General features: G+C 50.0%; 10 protein-coding genes across 10 annotated transcripts; 5 read left to right on the top strand and 5 right to left on the bottom strand.

Moving 5' to 3' along the window:
• Window positions 1–232: 232 nt before the first annotated feature.
• On the top strand, window positions 233–742 carry ISF_09656 (30S ribosomal protein S6; the record flags this gene model as incomplete). Its single annotated transcript, XM_018853257.1, has 3 exons — window positions 233–256; window positions 313–344; window positions 442–742. The coding sequence occupies 3 exons, from the start codon at window positions 233–235 to the stop codon at window positions 740–742; spliced, it is 357 nt and encodes a 118-aa protein (XP_018699550.1).
• A 561-nt stretch (window positions 743–1303) lies between these two features.
• On the bottom strand, window positions 1304–3177 carry ISF_09655 (defective in cullin neddylation protein 1; the record flags this gene model as incomplete). Its single annotated transcript, XM_018853256.1, has 5 exons — window positions 1304–1729; window positions 1819–1973; window positions 2026–2120; window positions 2901–2944; window positions 3085–3177. The coding sequence occupies 5 exons, from the start codon at window positions 3175–3177 to the stop codon at window positions 1304–1306; spliced, it is 813 nt and encodes a 270-aa protein (XP_018699549.1).
• Window positions 3178–3732: 555 nt separating this feature from the next.
• On the top strand, window positions 3733–6172 carry ISF_09654 (subunit of DNA polymerase II; the record flags this gene model as incomplete). The annotated part of the gene is made up of 2 exons (XM_018853255.1): window positions 3733–3834; window positions 3902–6172. The coding sequence occupies 2 exons, from the start codon at window positions 3733–3735 to the stop codon at window positions 6170–6172; spliced, it is 2373 nt and encodes a 790-aa protein (XP_018699548.1).
• An 879-nt stretch (window positions 6173–7051) lies between these two features.
• On the top strand, window positions 7052–7536 carry ISF_09653 (Peptidase cysteine/serine, trypsin-like protein; the record flags this gene model as incomplete). The annotated part of the gene is made up of 2 exons (XM_018853254.1): window positions 7052–7154; window positions 7316–7536. The coding sequence occupies 2 exons, from the start codon at window positions 7052–7054 to the stop codon at window positions 7534–7536; spliced, it is 324 nt and encodes a 107-aa protein (XP_018699547.1).
• A 181-nt stretch (window positions 7537–7717) lies between these two features.
• On the top strand, window positions 7718–8125 carry ISF_09652 (Trypsin- protease; the record flags this gene model as incomplete). The annotated part of the gene is made up of 1 exon (XM_018853253.1): window positions 7718–8125. The coding sequence occupies one exon, from the start codon at window positions 7718–7720 to the stop codon at window positions 8123–8125; it is 408 nt and encodes a 135-aa protein (XP_018699546.1).
• A 1060-nt stretch (window positions 8126–9185) lies between these two features.
• ISF_09651 (phosphatidylserine decarboxylase family protein) lies at window positions 9186–10694 on the top strand (the record flags this gene model as incomplete). The annotated part of the gene is made up of 4 exons (XM_018853252.1): window positions 9186–9583; window positions 9644–9734; window positions 9779–9950; window positions 10015–10694. The coding sequence occupies 4 exons, from the start codon at window positions 9186–9188 to the stop codon at window positions 10692–10694; spliced, it is 1341 nt and encodes a 446-aa protein (XP_018699545.1).
• Window positions 10695–11319: 625 nt separating this feature from the next.
• Window positions 11320–12736, bottom strand: ISF_09650 (Glycoside hydrolase, family 16; the record flags this gene model as incomplete). The annotated part of the gene is made up of 3 exons (XM_018853251.1): window positions 11320–12092; window positions 12144–12584; window positions 12637–12736. The coding sequence occupies 3 exons, from the start codon at window positions 12734–12736 to the stop codon at window positions 11320–11322; spliced, it is 1314 nt and encodes a 437-aa protein (XP_018699544.1).
• A 1388-nt stretch (window positions 12737–14124) lies between these two features.
• Window positions 14125–16074, bottom strand: ISF_09649 (ATP-dependent RNA helicase DBP9; the record flags this gene model as incomplete). The annotated part of the gene is made up of 3 exons (XM_018853250.1): window positions 14125–14395; window positions 14469–15742; window positions 15796–16074. The coding sequence occupies 3 exons, from the start codon at window positions 16072–16074 to the stop codon at window positions 14125–14127; spliced, it is 1824 nt and encodes a 607-aa protein (XP_018699543.1).
• A 563-nt stretch (window positions 16075–16637) lies between these two features.
• ISF_09648 (NRPS-like enzyme) lies at window positions 16638–17858 on the bottom strand (the record flags this gene model as incomplete). The annotated part of the gene is made up of 2 exons (XM_018853249.1): window positions 16638–17269; window positions 17417–17858. 2 exons carry the CDS (start codon window positions 17856–17858, stop codon window positions 16638–16640), a joined length of 1074 nt encoding a protein of 357 aa, XP_018699542.1.
• Window positions 17859–18039: 181 nt separating this feature from the next.
• On the bottom strand, window positions 18040–18536 carry ISF_09647 (NRPS-like enzyme; the record flags this gene model as incomplete). The annotated part of the gene is made up of 3 exons (XM_018853248.1): window positions 18040–18165; window positions 18214–18300; window positions 18363–18536. 3 exons carry the CDS (start codon window positions 18534–18536, stop codon window positions 18040–18042), a joined length of 387 nt encoding a protein of 128 aa, XP_018699541.1.
• Window positions 18537–21116: the final 2580 nt, after the last annotated feature.

Raw genomic sequence — 21116 nt, 5'->3', positions numbered from 1 at the left:
AATCGCCTTCGAAATTGATCTAGAATATCATGTAAAAAGACAATCTTGTTCAATCTATTCAGTGCGTTTATATAATTTATCATTCAATTGCAACAGCAACGGGAGAGCGACGCGTTGAAGATGCTGCGCCGGCTAATCTGCGGGTCCACAGAACGCCTACTATTTTCTGTCTTGACTCTCCTGCTTCCGAGCTTCACTTTGACAACGACGAATCCCGCACACAATCGCCACCATGCTCTACGAATTAATAGCTATAGTAAGTCGTCAATCCCTTTCCCGTCCCATATCACCACCAATATTAACCAATTCCAGGTTCGACCCGGCAACGTGACCGAGGTCAAAGAGTACGTATCATCACTCCGGAAGTCGACCGCACCTCGCTCCCTCCACAGCCCTCGACCGCACAGCCCGCGAGACGAGATACTGACCCCAAGCCCACAGAATTGCCAAGACCGTCGGCTCGACCATCCTGCGGAACGGCGGCGTCGTGCGCGGCATCGCCAACTGGGGCGTGTTCGCGCTGCCGCGGCCCGTGTCGGTTCACCAGATGAAGCACCACCACGGCCACTACTTCGTCATGCGCTATGACGCCTCGTCGCGGCTGCACGATGAGGTCCGCAGCGTTATGCGCCTTGAGCCGCGCATGATTCGCGCCGCCCACGTAAAGCTCGGCGACGGGAAGCTCGAAACCCTCTCGCGCTTCGGCGCCCCCAAGTGGCGAACCGAGGCCGGCGACGCGTAAAGGACGATGACGCCGAAGAACTTCCAGGAGCTTTCGACTTCGACCACCTCGAGGCGGAATTGGAGAGAAAAAAAACGTTCCCGCACAAGCAATTGTCAAGTTGGACGACAACGGCGTACGCAGCCCCAAAAGCCCCGGCCGTTAGGACACCACGGGAGGAGTCTGCGATTGTATAATATAAATTGAAGCGTATTTTGCCGAGAAGACGTGGCCAAAGAAGCCATGCACCGCTGACGACTGTATATATATTTCATACACAGGGGGCCAAGGGGATAGCATAGATGGATTATTTGGTGTTTACTGATGGCAGGTTCGCCCCCTCCGATGCTGCTTCAAATCCACAACGAGAGACAGTTTACATGAATATGATATCCTGGAATTTTACCGCCAGCTATCTTTATTCACTAATAATATCTTGCCTTTTCTATGCAGCAGCCTCTCTAGGTTACCGGTCAGCTAGAAATAACTCGGTATTTGTCGTGTAAAATGCCACACGAATTCTACTACTTCCGCTCTCAAGAAAAGAAATGTCGCTATGGTTGACTTCCCTGCAAAATTCCCTCACGCGTCGTTGTCGTCAACCTCCATAGCCTGAGAACCGCCGATGCCTTTGGACTTGCACCACTGTACAAAGTCATCGATTACGCTCGGCCAGGCGCCGTCTTCACTCCAGAAGGACAAGGAATCGTCTTCCATGCTCTTCAATGCGAACTGGAGCGTCATATTCCACATGTCGCGATTAACGGAACGAGTCCACTTCTCAGTTAAAAATGACTTCCAGAGTGGCAACCAGTCGCGATTCGCGTTTTTCCACAGCATGCCAGGTTGAGCAAATAGCATATCCCAGAATACCAGGGCGTTTTCTACGCTCAGTGCTTTTTGGTCCCTTTCACGACCGGCAACAAAGGCGTGTCTGTAAACCCTTCTGAAAAGAACTGCGTCTTTGCCCAGTGCCTTGTTTAGCCGGAGAACGTAACTGGCGTGCTCCTTGATTGACGGTTTGACGCTTGTAAAGTTAGCATAGGAGCAAATGGAAAGTACTACAGGACTTGCCCACTATCCGTCCATCCTTGTACATAGCCCTCTCGCGTAATTTCACCGATACTGGGCGCCTGGAGGAGCTCCAGGACGACCATGAGCTCGGCATTTTCCACGTTTATCTTAAGCTCATGTTTGAGATAATTAAGGGTTGACGTCAGCTCTATGCAATTCTTAGGGTCCGCATCGGGGTCTAGAAATGAATGGTTAGCAGAATGGCCTAGAAGATGTTCCACGGCAACTACCTCGTAAATCATCAAACATGGAATTTAACTGGGCAACGAGAGCTGCTGCGGATGTAGGTGCGGGAAGAGCACCCGTGTCCTTTTGATGAAAGTATCTATTTCGCATGTTAGTAGATGTTACCTCAATGTTGATGCGATCTTAGGAGAGTAGGCAAGATTTCGCGCCCGCTTGGACGTATTGTAGAATGGGATAGTATGCCACATCGGATGCATTGAGGGCTGTACCGAGAATCCTTGTCGGACGCGACGTCATGAGAACTACTCTGTGGCAGTTTTTGGCCTGATGGAAGCAACGCTTGAAATTTGCAGTGGATTTGACGCCGCACTCCTTTCAAACCCATTATTCCGGAGTGCAGTTGACGAAGCCTGAAACAGAGAGGTGGGGTGGCGGCGAATACAACGAGGCCGTATTTTGGTGTCTTTCGGATGGTAGAAAATGAGATGCGAAATGGAACATGGGGGAGAAGGGCAGAATATAAATGTATTGATGGACAAGCGATAGATCGGCATCGTGCAATGTTTCAAGCTGTCGGGCAGTGCTCGGCCGTATTTTGGGATACGTTTAGTAACACTCCACCAGCGGCGTGCGACATTGATCCAGTGGTGTCAAGTGTACTCGCAGGTCCAGCACTATTGTAACGTCCACGCCTGCGCTGTGGAGATAGATTGGCGCACCTAGGTATCCGTATGTGATGCCAGAGCTGCAGCACGGATGTGACAGTTGCGATTGCTTCGAGCGCCGCCCGTCGTATTGTTTGCCGGACCAGACGCACCACGTGTATGATGAATGGCCAGGGCAAATGCGAATGCGACAGTACAAGGGCGAGCGAGCCTGGGTTGGGGCTTTGTCTTGAAGAAAATAGAACAGCACTCACTCGTCTACAGCTTCGTTAACCGCATAGTTCGATGCTTTGATGAACTGTGGTAATCCAGTTAGCAAGCAGCATTCAAGGTTTCGTGGTGCCGCGCCGCGCCATTCGGTTTTCATTGAGAGTAAATAGCAAGCTAAGCTCGCGAGATACAACCAAGTGACAAAGCGGGTTCCGGAGTTGTCTATACCTTAGCAGCAACTCTCTCCGTAGCGCCCGTGAAGCTGGTGAACTCAAGAACCATGTCTCGGAGTCGCGCAGCACTGGGAGCTGCTGAAGCCATTTCAGCGATGGCAGAGCTGGGCTCGGCCGTATGTATTGGTTCGGGGTTGGATCGGTCAGAATCAGTCGCTGGACAGGCGATCTCTGGTTGGACAAGGCAGAATGTCCACAGAGAGAGCAACGAGCGCGCGCGTGGTCGTTATAGGAGCAAACGCGGGAAACGCAAGAACAGAGCGTTAGAGTGGCTTTTAGGCGGGGTGGCGCCACAGCCAAAGCCCTGTAAAGAATAGGGTATACAGTCAAGCTGGGGGGGGGGGCTTGAAGCGCGTCGCAGATGAGCAAAGTGGTGAGTAGCAAGAGGACTTGTCGCGGTGATACGGTTGAATCGGACAAAGATGGTGCAAGTGTTGTAGAGGGGTATGTGGGGGAGGTGTTTGTTTCTCCAAGGACTATACTTCGTATAGTCCTTACTTTGTTAGTTACCTACCAGCTTCAGTGTGGGGCCATTCTTCTTAAACGCGTCCACCAGCTCGCGCTGTCGCACCCAACTTTATCGCTTTATCGACCCTTCAACGGCCCCGGCGCTGCAAGGAAACAGCCTGGCTGACTTCACGACATGTTCCGCGAAACTTCTGCCGATGATGGCTACTCGATAGACCCAACACAGCCTCTACGCGGCATCGTTGTTTGCTGCACAAGCATTCCCGTTGAACAGCGAGTATGGAGGGAGCTCCCGCATCCTTCTTCACATTTCCCATGTTAACTTCTTCCTCTTCTTCTTCTAGAGTGAAATCCACCAAAAGGTTGCCGAGCTAGGAGGAGTTCATAAGTACGACCTGACGCCGGACATCACACATCTCATCGTTGGTCACTATGACACGCCAAAGTACCGGCATGTTGCTCGCCAACGACCTAATATCAAGCCCATGCACGCTGCATGGATCGATCGTATTTCGCATTTATGGAAGTTGGACGAAGAAATAAATTTGCAAGCACTCGAAGACGAATACAAGTTGCGACCACTGGAGAGATGCAGCCACCAACCGCAAGGCGAGCTGACCCCAGAACAAACCTCCCTCCTCATATGCCTGACTGGCTTTGGCGACCCGCAGCGCGAGCAGATTTCCAAACGAATACGAGCCAATGGAGCGCAGTATACCGGCGACTTGACTAGAAAGTGCACCCATCTTATTGTCGGCACCCCCAACGGTAAAAAGTTCAAGGCAGCTAAAGCCTGGGGAGTTCGTACTGTGACACTGCCATGGCTTGACCAGAGCATTGAGCGCGGCATGATTCTGGACGAGTCCAAGTTCGACCCGCTACTCCCAGATGAGGAGCAAGGCAAGGATGCTTGGGTGAAAAAGAGCGCCGCGGCTTTTGGCAAGCGGTCTAGATCATCCGGCTCAACGACAACGGGCGAAGACGGCGTTCGAAAGTTGCGCAAGACCGCCAGTCAGAAACTCAACTCCCAGCGAAATAACCTCTGGGAGAATATCCTTGGGCGTTCCGACTCGAAGGAATACTCTTTCAATGAAGGCCCCATAGAGGCGCGACCATCTGTACCAGAAAAAGCAACACCAGTTCAGCCAGATGATGTGCAACCCGATGGCGTATTTACCAACTGCGTATTTTTTATCCACGGGTTCAGTTTCCAACAGGCGGACCTGTTGCACCAAACATTGCAGTCCCTTGGCGGTACTATTGTGCCAACTATCGAGGAAGCTGCCGTGTCGGGAACCGTCGACAACCCGTCTTGGCGCTTCCTGGTTGTTCCTCAAAACTCACAGCCCGATACACATCCAACGATACAGCATAACGACTTGCACGTTATTACGGAATTTTTTGTTGAACGGTGTCTACACAATAAGCAATTCCTCCATCCACAAGACCACGTCTTAGGACGCCCATTCCCTTCGTTTCCCATCCCTGGCTTTAGCTCCTTATCTATTTGCAGCTCCGCGTTCACTGGGCTGGAGCTTAACCAGGTTGCGCGAAGTATAAAACAGTTGGGCGCAACCTTTGAGGAGCAGTTCCAGAAAAACACTAGCCTCTTAGTCTGCCGTTCCCTTGATGCCATGCGCAAAGACAAGTTGCGATATGCCTTGGAATGGGGCGTACCAATTGTGTCGGCAGAGTGGCTGTGGGATTGTATCAATACTGGCTTCAACGTACCGCCTACAGATTACATTTTCCCCCAACTGAAGTCACGATACTCGACTACAAGTTGGTGGAACGCCAGCTCTTCAAAAGAGCCGAAGTTGAGGGCACATCCCGATACAATACGCGCACCAGGCGCAGCGGGAATGGATCCCACCGCATTTAAAGAAGAGAACCCTAAGAAAGGGACAAGCAAGACGAGGAGCACGCGTTATGAGGAATCAACAACAGCGGATTTCGTCTCGGCAGTTTCCTGCCCAGAGACGGGTCGTCGACACGGCACTCCACTGTCAGAACTGTCATCAGCGTCAGTGAACAAGTCGCCATCGCCAACTGAAACTGCGGCAGAACAGCTCCCGCGACACAGGTCTGATCCCGTTGGCAAAGTCGAAAACAAAAAGCAAGTCACGACCAGAGCACCATCTGCTCCACCCATAACTCAGCATAGCAAAAGCTACGATGGCGGTAAAAGTCGAGAGGAGCTTAATAAGTCCCAAGGAACAGCTCTTCCCAACACTACAGAGAAACAGCGGCTTGCATCCGAGATTACGAACCTGTTAGATGGCCCGACGACTGCTGGCCTAGCAGTAGGCACGGCCGGCCCAGCACCTGGCCGGCGAAATAAGCGCCAAATTCTCGGCCGCGCTATTAGCAATGCGTCCAACGCCAGCAGCGGCAGCGGACCGGCGCCTGAACTGCTCCGATCAGCGTCTGCCGTCGAAACAGAGGAGGGCCTCGACGAGGAACGGCAGCCACCAGCAACGCAACTAGAGTATGGCGATCCAGACGCACAGAAGCGCAAGGCCCAACTTATGAGCCGTATGATGGGCCAGCCTGTGGGTGAGCAGCAACCGGCTGCTGCGACGCAGGGCAGGACACTTAGGAAGCGAACTTACTAATGATGACGACGGCGCCAAACGTGATGACGGCGCCAGATGTGATTGATGTTTTCAGAATACCCAGAAACGAATCTTGACTGTAACTAATATATACGGCAAGTTTCCTTGGCGTTCTTGTTATGGTGCTATACTTGAAATGTAATAAAACTATACGCTGGGCAGCTACAGTTCTGCATGTTTGCTCGAGGGCCGCTGCTACGTTGCCGCCGCTTCTGCCGCCGCTGTTGATGTCGATGATGGTTCAGCAGACCTGAATGGGCAAACAATGTCTAAAATAAGGAGCAGTAAACCAATACTAATCTGTCCTGATGCTTATTTGATTGAGGAAGATGAGCAAAGATAAGGCCAGGTGGGAACGCCGGTTTATTGGTGCGCCCCAGTCAGGCAATACGGAACCCAGCATTCCGATGCCATGAGGCATCACAGTGGAACAGTGCCTCATCCACTATGTGAGTATCCTTGATGATTTACCTCCGTTTTTTACGGCCGAGGTGCTTATAAGAGCGCTGACTAGTTTCAATGACTAGTTGTTACCGGGGCGCGCGTATTAATTCAGTAGATGTACGCATATGCTTCTGACGCGCTGGCGTCCGTCATGATTCGCCCGTATATTACGAAAGCGCTCATATACCGCTAGATGTCAAGTATAAATACAGTAAACATCGCGGGTATATAAAGCGGTGAAATTGAAACTACCTACGATAAATAACGTATACGGCACTGCCTAGTCGTGCCGCCTTCGCTATGGTGCGTAGGCTTTCCATACATTAACCGTAGCATTATGTGCTCTTTCGGCAGCAGCAGGAGCTGTTGAAAAGAGAATCGTTGGCGGGATGGACGCTGAGCCTGGCGAGCTTCCATCCATTGTCAGCATCCAGAATGCAGTTCCAGAATGCAGGTTCTCACATTTGCGGAGGCACCTTGCTCGACAACACCACCGTCGTCACTGCTGCTCACTGCGCCTATGCAATGGAACCTAGGGGTGCCTGAAAGTACTCGGTCAGAGCAGGAACTCTGGTAAGCCCACTCCATGTTCCCCATCTCATCAAGTCTGCTCCTTGCCTACCAGATGGGTAGCATTTGAGAGCGCGGCGGATAAGGCTTCAAATGCTGGGAAGCGGGCCCCGAGACTAATAAATCTAGAGGACCAGCAATCTGGCGGAGTGATTGCAGCGGTAGCAGCCATCATAAAGCACCCGGAGTATAGTCGCCGAAAGAGTCCTCAGGAACGCTTCGCTATCAATGACATTGCCATCTTTAAACTTTTGACGCCCATTGGAGAGACCGACAACATCCGCTTCGCGACGCCATCAAAGGATGACGGGGACCTCGAAGCTAATTCCACCGCGATAGCCGCAGGCTAGTAAGTGGCCTCTGGAAATGAGAAGACGCGTCACCAGAAGCACCCGAAAAGTTAAAAGGCGCTAATCGATCGGACCTAGGCAAGAGTTTTGACGTACCCGTGGCTGACAGACTTTCTCGGGTTGAGCTTCCGATCCGCCCGGGCGAGGACTGCGCCCAATTTGCCGTAATCGAGGACACGATATGCGCCGGCGCAAAGGGCAAGGACACGGCCTTGGGGGACAGCGGCGGTCCTCTCTTCGACCCCAACACGAGACAGCTGATGGGCATCGTGTCCAACGGGCAGGAGTCTCTCCACCTGGGGGTCTACGTGAGGGTCTCGCGGTACATGCCGTGCATCACGAAAACCTCGGCTGGACCTCGCACTCAACGCAGTCGCCCATGCCCGTGGACCAGCAGGTCGAGGAGCACTGCGGGCGTCCCGGGAACGACAAGACTGCCTGTTTGGCGGCGGCCGATCGCTGCAAGGCGGAGGTGAAGCCCGACGGGGTGTTGCCGGTGCATCTCGAATGCGTCGACAGGGTGCAGGTCTGCGACGATTCAAGGATGGACAAGTGCATCGTGATCGCGAAGGCATGCCAATGGGAATGAGTGTTCCCGTTCGGCGACCTGGAAAAGGTGACAGAATGTCTTTCGAAGAGGGAAGAAAAATACAAAAAGTGGAAAGAAGAGCAGGGATTGCTGCAGAACCAGCCGCTCTCCTGCAGAAGAAAGATGAAGAAGCGGGGGAATAGCAGAGAAGCCTTGACAGGCCGGCCTATCCAGCCGGCAGGTTAAGCGGCCAGCTGAGTAGTTGCCGCCGCGTTGCAAGGGGAGCCTGCGCGGGGGTGATGATGATAGAAACAGGTTCAAGGACATGATGGGAACGAGAGAAAATGAGTTGATTGATTAAAGAAGTTAACTGTGCTGCTACATGACTTCTGTGGCACGTGGGAGCGTTAATCCGTTCTGGATGTGCCTGGTCAACAGATGATCCTGCATGTTTCAAGGAAGCAATCGCAGACACCACACAAGAGGAGATACGCACACAGCAGCGAAAATTATCACAAGACTTTTTCCGATGTCACTCTTTCACGAAGTAAGGCTGGCGGACCAAGATGTACTCACGAAATTCACAAACTGGACCCATAACCTCCAGGGGTGGTGCTACCCAACCTGCGCGTTGCCCCTTTGCCCCTGGCGCCATGGTAGAGACGGAGCGTGCGGACGCATCGATGAATGACCTGTGGGATATGGGATACGGCGATGGAGATGCGTGCCGAAGTTGACCTCGCCGTGTTGCGCAAGTGACGGAAACGCCGCCGCCGCCGAGGCGAGGACCCTGGGCGACTGAGGCGGCCAAGAATGGTCATGGTCATGTACGTCATACAAACATCACCACGCCAAGCCCGGCATCTCATGCCGGATAATTCGGCAGCGCGGCATTGTATCCAAGATTTTTAAAAAATAATGCATCCGAAGTCAGAGTTGCTTTCCAATTGAAAGACAAACCGACTTTACTAAACTACATACTTACCTTTGAAGCTTTGCGTCTGCCTTTTGTATAATAGCTACTAAGTTATGGTTCATCAGCACGGCGACCACCACGACATTCCCGCCGAGTATCGGAGGCACAAGTACACAAATATCGCCGATGTTTTGCTTACGAAACATGCTGACCGCGAACCTCTCTAGGCCTGGCGCGTGGCTACCTGCCGACCACCGCATCCACCAGCAGTACCTGTCCGAGGTGATCGATGCCGTCGACGCCCGTCCCGCGACCGACGCCGACGACGGGCTGACCCCCGCGCTGCGCGAGTTCCGGGACTTGATTGAGAACAATGCGCGGGTGTACATGTACTTTACGCAGATGTTTGACGAGGTGCCGCAGAAGACCCCGTACCTGCGCGACCCGGCGGGACACAAGCAGGTGCGCGACTACGAGCACATGCTGCGCGTGCTGGGCCACATTGTGACGCGCGCGCCGGAGTGGACGCAGACGGCGGCGGCGATGGGCGTAGTGGGCGTGCCGATGTGTGCGGTGTTTGACTACCCGATGGGAACGCCGAGGTGAGTCAATGGAGTGAGTGACAGGCGGGTTGAGATAGCACTGATGACGTGGGGATGTAGTGGCCATGCGGCGTTTTTGGACCCGGATGTGAATAGGGCGTTGAAGAAGGTCCTCAATGAATGGGGCAAGTACTTGCAGGTGAGGTGTTCGGTATGTCTGGACTGCAATGTGCCTTATACTCACCCGTGAGGCAGACCCCCGAGTCGGCAGCGGTCCTGGGAGACCACGCTACTGGCTGGTTCGGCGAGACGGGCCGACACGACCTCGTGCAGGTCGCCAACGCGCCATACCAATCCAACCACACCTTTGAGCAAATGTTTGTGTGCCAGCCGACGGCTAAGCATATGGGATACAAGTCCTGGGATGGTGCGTTTTCTTCGTGGGCCAAGAAGTGCTACAAAGAGGGAACGACTGACACTGGAACTCGCAGACTTCTTCACCCGACGAGTCCACGATGACGCCCGCCCCGTCGCCAGTGCCGACGACGACGCCGTCATCGCCAACGCCTGCGAGTCCAAAGTCTTCAACGTCCAGGCCAACGTGCGCCTCCGCGACCACTTCTTCGCCAAGGGCCAGCGGTATTCGCTCCTCGACATGCTCGGCAACGACCCCTCCGCCGCCACCTTCGTCGGCGGCACCGTCTACCAGGCCTTTCTCTCCGCGCTGTCCTACCACCGCTGGAACAGTCCCGTCTCTGGCACCGTGCGCCGCGCCTTTGTTCTCGACGGCACGTACTTTAGCGAGCCGCTGTTTGAAGGGCCCGGCGACCCGGACGTCGCCGAGATTGATACGGGCGGCATCAGCGTCGCGCAGGGGTACCTGGCGTGCATGGCGGCGCGCGCGGTGATTGTGCTCGAGGCGGATAATAAAGAGCTTGGCCTGGTTGCGTTTGTGGGCATCGGCATGGACGAGGTGAGCACGTGTGATGTGACGGTCAAGGAGGGCCAGCATATCAACAAGGGCGCCGAGCTGGGCATGTTTCACTTTGGAGGGAGCACGCACTGTCTGGTTTTTGAAAAGGGCGTCGAGTTGGAGGGTTTGCCCGAGGTGGGCAGGGAGGAAAACGTGCCGGTGCGAGGCAAGTTGGCGACGGCGAGGAGGAGGAAGTAGGCTGCTGGTGGGTGAGGATGAGAAAGGCTGTGGCTCTGATGACCAGTGACGGTTTATAATGTGTTGACACTATAATTACTTAATTATTCACTTATATATGTTCGGAGGAGTGAGACCGTCCAGCAAGCACTATTGCGTAGACCGTTCCGGTGTCCATAAACAAACAGGTCGAGTGCGTTATGACTGACAAGAAAATAGATGCCGTCTGACAACGCTCCGCGCATCAACGATCGAAACCAGGCGGACAGGCACAGCAGCCTCGCCAACGCGGGGGACGTGGACACTTGTGGTGTTTGACAAAGTCATCGTCTCTGACTGTCTAGTAATTATATGCTTGTGTCAAAGTCGCTGTTCATGCGTATAACGTGACAAATAACCGTGAATAAGCAAAACGACGACAAGAACAAGAAAAAAAAGGAGAGAAAAAAAAACGAAAACAAAAAGTCAAAGAACGGATATCCATAATAATATTACCATTACCAATTTGCAATTCATCAGTTACCACCTGGAAACTGATACAGTACTGACGCCATGATCAGACACCAACCATGTAACACACACCAAACATATACAGATGAAAGCTCAAGCGCCTTAGAAAGATATCGGGTCAAACTGTCAAGCCATATTACAACCAGAACAGAGCGGCGCCCGCAATGACCATCGCCAGGACGCTGCTGGCCTGCGTTTGCGAGCCAGAGCTCTTGCCCGTGGTTTTTGACTTGCCATCGCCGTCGGTGGTGGTGCTGCAATCCTGGTTAAAAACCTTGGGGTCGCACGTCTTCGGGTCCAGGCCCTGTGCGGGAGGGGTTCCCTGCCCGGAGCTGCCACCGTCGGGATTAACGTCGCCGTGATCGTTCTTGCCCGGAATACCGCCGCCAGGCACGGAAGCTTGGGTCGACTTGGGCTTGTCAGGGTTCGATTTTCCCACGCCCATGTCAAGGCCAGTGGCATCGAACGAGCCCAGAATGTTGTCCTTGTCCGTGTCCTTGACAGTGTCGTTGGTGGCTTTGGCATCCGTGTAGATGTAGCTCTTGCCATTGTTGGTTCCAGGGGCGCTCTTGGCGCCGTAGCACTCAATCTCGACCGATTTGACAGCGGCGTAGTAGTACCCGTTGTTCTTGACGTCGGGGTGGTCCCACGAGATGACACCACCAGCCCAGTTAATGGTGCCAGCTGGGTTGCTAGCCTTGCCGCCGGGCCAGATGGAGAGCTGGATACGGGCGGGAGTCTGCGGGAACGCCCAGGCATTGGCCGTCTTATTCCAAGTGTCCTTGCGCTCCTTGGTACGGTGGGTGGTACCATCAACCAGCCACTCAATCTTGTCCGGTGTCCAGCGAATTTCGTACTCGTGCCAGCTGCCAAAAGTGTCGTCGGTGGAGATATTTCCCGAATTTCCGTCTGATACTTGTTAGCAGGGCGGCGCAGACGCTGCAATTGGTTGCGACTCACAGTCGGTAATGCCTTGGAAGTAGTAGTTTGTCTGGGAGGTGCCAAGGTCGACACCAACCCATTCGTAGTCAATCTCGTCCTTGACATCCGAGAGCAGGATAAAGGCAGTGACGACGCCACGGCCACGACTCGTCTTCATGGTGGCTTTGACGTTGCCGTACCACATGTACTCGGTGGATGCCAGAACGGTTCCGGGTGTGTCCTTGGCCATGGTCATGAGCGTATAGTCATTGTACTGTACCACCTCACCCTGCACCATCCAGTCGGCCTTGCTGGCGTCGCCGAGGTACTTGAGGATGTTGACGCTGGTCTTGTCGATCTGGTCAAATTTCATTTTCTTGTTGGTGCAAACGGGCGCAGGAGCGCAGGCGTCGAGCTTGAAGGAGCCTCGAGGATCGCATCCACCGAGGCAGTAGGCGCCGACGCCACATTCGCCGTATTCTATCCAATGTCAATGCCACCACTTAGGGCCCAAGTTCTCTGGCATACTCACGGGAGCAACATGGTGCGCTCTGGGGGCACGGGTTCTCTGGGCCGCAGAGGGCGAACGCGGAGGTTGCGCCCAAGAGAGCGACGACCACAGCACGCAGCATGGCTGGCGCTTATTACCAAACGAATGTGTATGTGTCGAGAAAATGTATACAAAGAGACTTTTCGGGGCTGTGGCTTGCAGCGTCGGGTAACCGTCGTTTTCGAGGTCGCTGTGCATTAATGAATTAGTAAGAGTTTGTTAGCAACGTTCCGTCAGGAAGTGAGTCTCTTCAGCAACACCAGCATGAGGATGTTGCTGGCGCAAAACGAAATTCGTCGGACCGCCCCGGAAGCATGACCTTTATCACAAAAATAGCGAGAATCAAAGGAGCACGCGACAGCGAGATTCTTATGGAGAAGCGGCCAGTACATTCTAGCTTGAAACCGAGACATTTTTCGCCTCGCCTGCAAGGGCAGTGCTGAACCTCAAACACCGGGCCGTGCGAAGCCGCAAACACCGCGTTGCATTCGCTATTAGCAGCGGCTTGGTTTCCTTCTCGCGTGCTTTTTTCCCTCGTCGCTTCTCTCGTCATGCAAGGGCGGCCGTTGCGCGCAAGGGCGTTTGCTCCGGTAGAGCCCGCTGAACAGACTTTCAGGGCATTGGCGACCCACCTGTCAAAACGTCAAGGGCGAACTCAAAACCCCGAGTGGTGAAAGAGATCTGCGGGTATGGGTTCGAGGGGATACCGACTCTCGCAATATTGGTGTAACGAATGTAATGTCCAAAGGGGACGGCGATGGGGGCGAGTATGAGGAGTATCTGACTCGGGGGGGGGTAAAAAGTCTGGATGGCGAGAGAATACGGATTACGGGAGTAATAATGGATTCTGGCTGGCGCCTGGGCATGTTGCGGGCTCAGCAAGGCGCAAGGGGTCCACCGCCCAAATACGAAAGGAGCCTTGGGCGAGGAGAGTCACTTATTAAGCACCTTTGTCAACGCTATCCCTACCAGTTCACGGCTATTAAAACTAACTAACTGTACGGAGCAACATGGATTGCCCAAGAATTACCAGGGAAGCCTCGGACGGCCCAATCCGAAAGAGTCGGTACATCCCTCTCTGGACCTTCTGGTAGACTGGCAGCCACTTCGAGTCCCTCTTTCCACCAATCAAGCTGCAAAGACATGGCGACCCGGCGGCCACACTACAGCCTCCAGCCAAGTCACCTTTTTTTTCTGCCATGGACCCTTTTAATAACACGCAGCGCTGATCCATGCTGTGTAAAGACTTGGCCCTGTCACCTGCCCCATCTCGGGGAAGCCTCAGCCCGCCTACATACATACCTGGTCCCAGGTAGAATGCGCCTGGACTTATTCAGCAATAGGAGCCAGGTCGATCATGTATTTGGGCGTCACATCCATTCCAAATCGCCGATGCCGTCTCAGTCATGTTTTGCGAAAACTCGTATTTCTATGTACATTCATTACATACTCGCAGTCAGCCTGCAAATCTCACTTCCTTCTACGCGCCGAAAATGTCTTTAATGGGTCTCCCTTGCGCGCCCCGATTCTCTTCCCCGACTTGCCCCTCTTGCTTCTCCGATCCTTGCCGCCAACCTTGCGCAGCGGCACGAAACCAATTTTGTCTGCCGTCAATGCCTCCTTGCCCTCCTTTGGCAGCAGGTATTCCGGAATGTGTTTCAAGTGCGCCTGTTGCCGCGCCGTCCGGAGTTCACCATCGTGCCGCAGGTGGGCCATCTCCGTCGGGTTCTCCTCAAAATATCTGCACTACGTCAGCCTCTCTTCACCAATATTGCCTATAAAGTTTTGTCATGAATGTGTAGGCAGATGCGTACCGCTTGAGCTTTTCGCTCTTGAGAAGTTCTTGTCGGAGCTCCCTTGTTCTTGCTTCACGCACCGCTACCTTGGTTACGGCTCGCAGCGCGTCGTTCATTCGGTACCGAAACGCCTCCACTTGCTCGGGGTTAAAGTTGTATGGCTTGATCTCCTTGCCTTTCTTGGCTTGCTGCTTCGTGATACGCGCAAGAATCTTTTCGTCCTTTTCCGCGCTGGCTATTGTCGTTGGAATGTGCTTGCGGTACTGATCTTTGGGCACCACAAACGACAGCGCCATGCCTGCCTTTCCGGCCCGCGCTGTTCTCCCGATGCGGTGTGTATAGGATGACGCGCTTGTCGGCAGGTCAAAGTTGATGACAGCCGCCACATTCTTAAAGTCGATGCCTCTCGACACGCCGTATTCCAGATCCTGCTTTGCAGACTTGCGCTTCTTCTTCGGCCGCTTCTCGCTTGCTCCCGTCGCCTCCTCAGCGTCGTCACCATCAGCGGCCTCCTCGGCCTCCTCGACCTCCTCCTTAGCCTGATCTTCGTTTCCCAAAATTTCCTTTTCGTCAGATGCAATGATAATATCGTAGACGTTCTTGTTAAACTCCTCTACGACGTGGATTCGGGAGTTGACGGGTAGCTCCGAGTTCAGAAGACAGCTGCGAATGCCAAACTGTTCGAAGAAGAGCTTCAGGCGGTAGCAGCGGTCGATGTCGCCAACGAATATGATGCATTTGCCCTTGACGAGCTTGAGCTTGAATATGACATAGGCCAAAAGGAACTTTTCGTCTTCTCCGCATTTGGTCACGAGCTGCGTGATGCCCTCGCCCTCGTTATCCGGCTCTTCCAAGTCCAGCAATTCGGGCACGTTATCGCGATAGAAAATCTTTTTCAGCGAATCGACTTCCGACGTCAAAGTAGCGCTCATCATGATTGTCTGTATCCCCTTCGGTATTGACCAGGATAAATTCTCGAGGTCGCTATCATAACCGTATGATAGTAGCAAATCCGCCTCGTCAAGGACAAGATGTAAAAGTTTGCTCAGAGACAAGGCGGATGAGTTGCCATTGACATTGTGCCACGCGCGCGCGGGTGTCGAAATGACGATATCAGGCAGTGTAGCGAGCAGAGATCGCTGGACGGCGTCAGACAGCTTATCGGTGAGCTTGACGGCGCGGACATCATTCGAGCAAAACGCCGAGAATTGCTCAATTGCTTTCAATACTTGATCGGCCAGCTCGCGTGTGGGTACAAGGATAAGGGCGGTGGTGGCAGGGTCGGGGTCGCACTGTCGACAAGTTAGCATTGGGCGAAGAGTGACTGGCCTACCAGCGAACTTACGGCCTTGCGCTTCAGGATTCCGGCTAGCAGGGGCAGAACATATGCGGCAGTCTTTCCAGACCCAGTCTTGGCCTTGCAGAGAACATCCTGGCCTTTGAGAGCAATGGGGATGGCCATCCGCTGCACCAGCGTCGGCCGGGAAAACTTTTGCTCGGCAACGGCTTGCACCAGACGAGGATCGAGAGCGAGGTCGGTAAAGGAGAAGCTCTTGTCGGCGTCTCTGGGCGGTCGCCTGGCCTCGTCGGCCAGCTCGTTTGTGTCTTCAATCTTGCGCTTCATTTTATCGACTTGTGCAATACAGGCTGCCGCTCTGGTCAATAATGGCCCAGCAAGAGTTGGAGGCTTGAAGAACAAGCGCGATAACAGAAAAAAAGTAAAACGCGCTCCACTTTCCACTAATCGATAACAGCAAAGCGGGAGTCCATTTATTACGGGCCAAGAAAGCCTTAGCGTTCCGTTCATGGAGGACAAGTCCCTCCTACAAGCTTACATACAAGTTACCCAACAACTACGCCTGTCTACGAATTTAAAACCAACGAACTTGTCCAAGTTAAAAGGCCGTGATCAAGGTCTGACAGACATCAGGTGACGGAATTTATTATAATTCACAGTATGCTAAGTAATATGTGGCTTGGCTTGACATTTATCATTCTTGGCAAAGCAGGGATGTCATGCTGGTTCACTTCATTCAAAAGCGCAATTCTAAACGCTGGCGCTCAAGATATGGAATCGCCTCCGGATAAGCCTATGACCTTAGATAGCATCCATTTTACCTCTTTAACAACCACCTCTGTCTCGGCATCCACTGGCAGAACGTCTATTTCGTCCTGGCACGCACCCTCCTATGCCTCGAGCTGTCCATCAACCATCTGCGAACTCGTAGAGTGCTCCTTTCTGGCCTTCATCCTCTGCACCAGCACATCCCTGTCTGCCTGGAGATCTAAGAACACCGCTCGGACACCTTCTCGGCCGAGGCTCTCTCGGATGCTCGTGCGGTACGATGCCTTAAGCGCCGAGCAGCTGACGATGGCTGCCGAGTAGTCGAGCTCGTGTACCGTCTCACGCGCGCGTGAGCAGATACGACCGAGCCAGCCCACGCGGTCTTCGTCTGAGAGCGTTGTGTGGGTGCGCATCTTGTCCACGGCCGCGCACGTGTGCAGAGCGTCGCCTTCGATAAAGGGCACGCCTAGCCAATTGGCGATGCTGGTGCCCGCTGTTGTCTTGCCGCTTCCACAGGGCCCGGCCATGAAGACGACTGTCTTGGCACCCTTCTCCTCCTCGTTCTTCGAGCCCCAGCAGTTGTCGAGGAAGTACCTAACAAACAGCTTGACGAAGCTCGGCTCGGGGACAGGAGCGTCCGCTAGCGCCGGCGCCAATCTCGTTGCCACATCTGTACTGAAAGTCTTTGATGGGGCGAACCCATGTTTGTCGTACTTTGACGCAAAAAAGTCGGCAAGCTTGATGGGCGGGTTGGCTTTGGGATCCGGGTTTGACGCGCGCAGTCGCGACACACACTCCTTTGGCTCCACCTCATCGAATTACAAACCAGTGGAGCGCAGCGCTGGAAGCAGATCCTCGGTCTAGCTGAATGTTTTGGGGTGTGTGATGTTTCTGAAATCACACTTCTGGTCTGAGAGCGAGATGTCCACCACTGCCTCGACGACCGTGTCGACGGGCAACCATGAAGGCCTCTCCACGAGGCGTGGCAAGGCTCCAATCGTCACCGCTGTCTGCATCATCATCGGCACCGCTTCCTGCGCGTTCCATACGCCGTGCTTCGTATCACCCACGATTTGTCCGACACGAAGGACTCTCGTTTGGATCCCTGCCGCAGCCTCACGGGCGCACACGTGCTCCACCACCGACTTGGACTGCGCGTAGCCCATGCCCTGTGCCCATTCAAGATCAGGCAAAGATTCTGGCACGGGGCTCTGTGTGCCACGGCTGCACGTGCTGACCGGGGAGCAAAAGTTCATCGAGGCGTTGGTAGGGGAAGCCTTGACCAGCGCGAGCAGGTGGTTGACGCCAGCAATATCGGCCTTTTCGAAGCTAGAGAGGCGCATGTTGCAGTTTACGGACCAGGCGCAGTGTATGACGCGCAACGCAGGTCTTGAGCGAGGACCTGGTAGTCTTAGGTGGAGAGGCTGAGTTTGGGATGTGAAAAGTCGCAGGGAAGCGAGACGATATTGCGTGGGGAGGAAAGGGGCATAGAATGATAGATGCGACGTTGAAGAAGGGATTCCCTTACGCGAAGAGAGCCTGGGACTTGGTGGGTGCGCGGACAAGGCAGAGGGTGGTGGCAATGTCTGGGTTAGAGGCAAGCTTGCTGACGTCGTAGGCTCCGAGAGAACCCGCTGCGCCAGTAACGACCTGGAAGGATGAACTTAATTCTTATTATGCGGCTAAGGCGAAGCTTACGACTGCAGACGCTGTTGTTGCACTGATGTCCCCGTACTTGTTGATCAACGCCTGCATCTCCTTTTCGACTGCGGTCGACGCCGCGTCCTGTCCCCTTCGCAGACTGCCAGGAATGGAGCCAGCTTCTCGATCGAAGGGTTCTCAAAAACGATGTTCTGGCCCAGATGTCTACCCCCAAGCTCTACGGACTTGAGGATCTCACTACGCATCTGGATTGCTTGCAGCGAGTCGAGACCCAGCAGAAAGAAATCGGTATCGTCCTCAACTTTCTTCTGGCTTGAAGCGATAGTGTTGGCCAGCAACCCTTGGAGGAATTCTCGCATCTGTGGAAGCTCTAGCGTGTTCAATTACCCTGTGCCGGTGTCCTGAGCGTCGTGGGCTTCATCAGTCTCGGTTTTGAATGTCTTGCAGAAGGCCTGGCGGATGATGCTGCCCTTGTCGGTCCGGGGGTACAAGCAGTCTGGCGACAAGAGCCGAACCATGATCCTGGAGATGCGGCCAAAGGCATCGACCGTCTTGTTGGTTTTGTTAATGATAGGCCAGACCGCGTCGAGGATTTCCTCGTTCGGCTTACCGACAAGCTTAGGTGCGGGAATGACAAGAACCCCGAGGTTGGGGCGTCCGGCGCCAAGGAGGACAGCCTACAGTAGGTATTATTCGCAGCCGTTGTTATTCACATTAAAACCCTAGGTATTCCTGATTTCTAGTGTAGCCCCACCTAAGGTAGTCTAAGGTTTATTAGTAGTTAATTAATTATATTATACTAATTAGACTAGTCTACCTATCTAGTACCTTTAAAAGATTAATAGTAATAGAAAAACTAGAGTCTATAGAGGAAAACCCTTACTACTATTATAAGTAGTTAGTTCTATATTAGTTCCTAATAGTGTATTAAAGACTTTCGCCCCTCCCCTAGATTATAAAAAACCTTATAGAATAACTTTAAGAAAATCTAGCTAGTTTAATTATTTAAATAGTCTTTATCTCTAAGGATAAGGATTAAAGAAAAAGAAATAACTCTTTTTTATTTTTTAATTTTTATAAGTCCTATAGTAATAAATAAACCCTAATTAATTTAGTAGTTTAATTCTTTTATAATACTTAGTATTCTATTTTTTTAAAAAATTAAATTATACGTATTAATACTTAAACTACTAATTATATTAGTTTTTTAAATAATTAAAATTAAATAAGTCGTTTTAAAAATATATTACTTTAATTAAAGGTCCTTTAGTAGTTTACTATAAAAATAATAACGTTTATATTTTTATTAATACTAGTTTATTATTAGGTTGTTTAGTTTTACTTTAAAGAAAACTTAGGTTTTAAAAGTTATACTATTTAATAGTATTTTCTTTTAATTCTAATAGAGGTTATAATAAACATTAATCTTAAGGTTTAATAATAGTTTCTTTAAAAACTAAAGTATAAATTTAAAAGAATATTAGAATAATGAAAGTAATACTAAAAACTTAGACTTAAAATAGAATAAGAAAAAAAAATAAATAAAAAAAACATTTTTAGATAAATAAAAGATTCTATAAAATTAGCCTAATTTTAAAAAAGAAAAAAAAATATAGAACTTAAGGATAGTTTTATAATTATAGTATAACTATTATATAGATTAAAAAGTATTAATAATAAAAGTAGTATTAAAAATATAAGATTAAAATAGAAAGTATTTAAAATTAAATAAAGAAAAGAAAAGGTTATTAAAAAAAAGAAGAAATATAAGAAATTTAAAAAATAAACTATAGAGATTATTAAACCTCTTATAAAACCTAAAAACTAAAAAGAATAAAAATTCTTTTTAATAAGTTATTTTAGAACTTTTATATAATTCCTTTTATTTAAAAAATAACTATTATTTAACTCTTTTTAAAGTAAAAAAACTTTAATTACTTTAACTAATACTATTTACTTAAAGTTCTAATAATAATAATAAAGTACTAATTATATTTATAAAGGTCTTTTTTATAGAAATATATAATATTATTTTAAAAGAGTCTTTTATAGATTTAAAGTCTAAAGAAGTTAAAAAAGGATTAACTAAAGGCTTAAAAAAGAAAAAGGTATTTAAAAAGAAAAGAAAAGTACTTAAAAGAAATAAGATTAAAATATAAGTACTAAAAGAAAAGAATAATCTTTTACTATTTTCTTTAAAGATTATTTCTTTAATAATTTAATTTAAAGAGTACTAATATAAAAAGTCTTAAAAATATTTATTTAGATTTAACTTTAATTCAAGTAACTTTTAATTAAAGATTTAATAATAATAATACTATTAAGATTTTAAAAAGGGTTAAAAAGTAAATAAAAACTTAAAATGTCTTTAATTACTATTAAATAAAAGAACTTATAATAATAATTAAACTATTTATACTAAAGAAAGTAAAGTATATTATATATAAATATAATTATAAAAAAGGTAAAAGAAATAAGTTATTAATTATTATTATTATTTTATAATTAAAGAAAAATATATACTTTAAATTAAATTATTAAAACTTAATAGTAACCCTCTTAATAATAATTATTAGTTTATTTTTAAAGTAGATTATAAAGTATTAATACTTTTACTTATTTAGAAATAAAGATAATAAGTATAGTATAGTTTAAATAAGTTATTTATAGTCTACTATACTATTAAAGGTTAAGATTAGAATAAATAAATATTATAATTAGAATTTAAATAGATTTAAGATTATAAAGTATAATATTCTATACTAACTAATTATTTAGATTATAAAGAATTAAGTTAAAAATAAATAGAATAAGTATATTAAAAGAAATATTATTATAAGAGTTTAAACTATAGTATTATAAATATATTAAAGTACTATAGATAAGGGGTAGATGTAACAGTGGCTCTTCTCTAATCCACAGTAAATCTGTTTCTTAGG

Source organism: Cordyceps fumosorosea, assembly GCF_001636725.1.
Source record: "Cordyceps fumosorosea ARSEF 2679 chromosome Unknown scaffold_63, whole genome shotgun sequence".
In the NCBI taxonomy this organism is placed as follows: domain Eukaryota; kingdom Fungi; phylum Ascomycota; class Sordariomycetes; order Hypocreales; family Cordycipitaceae; genus Cordyceps; species Cordyceps fumosorosea.
The sequence above is the reverse complement of the archived record's forward strand: the minus strand, read 5'-3'. Positions and strand labels throughout refer to the sequence as shown.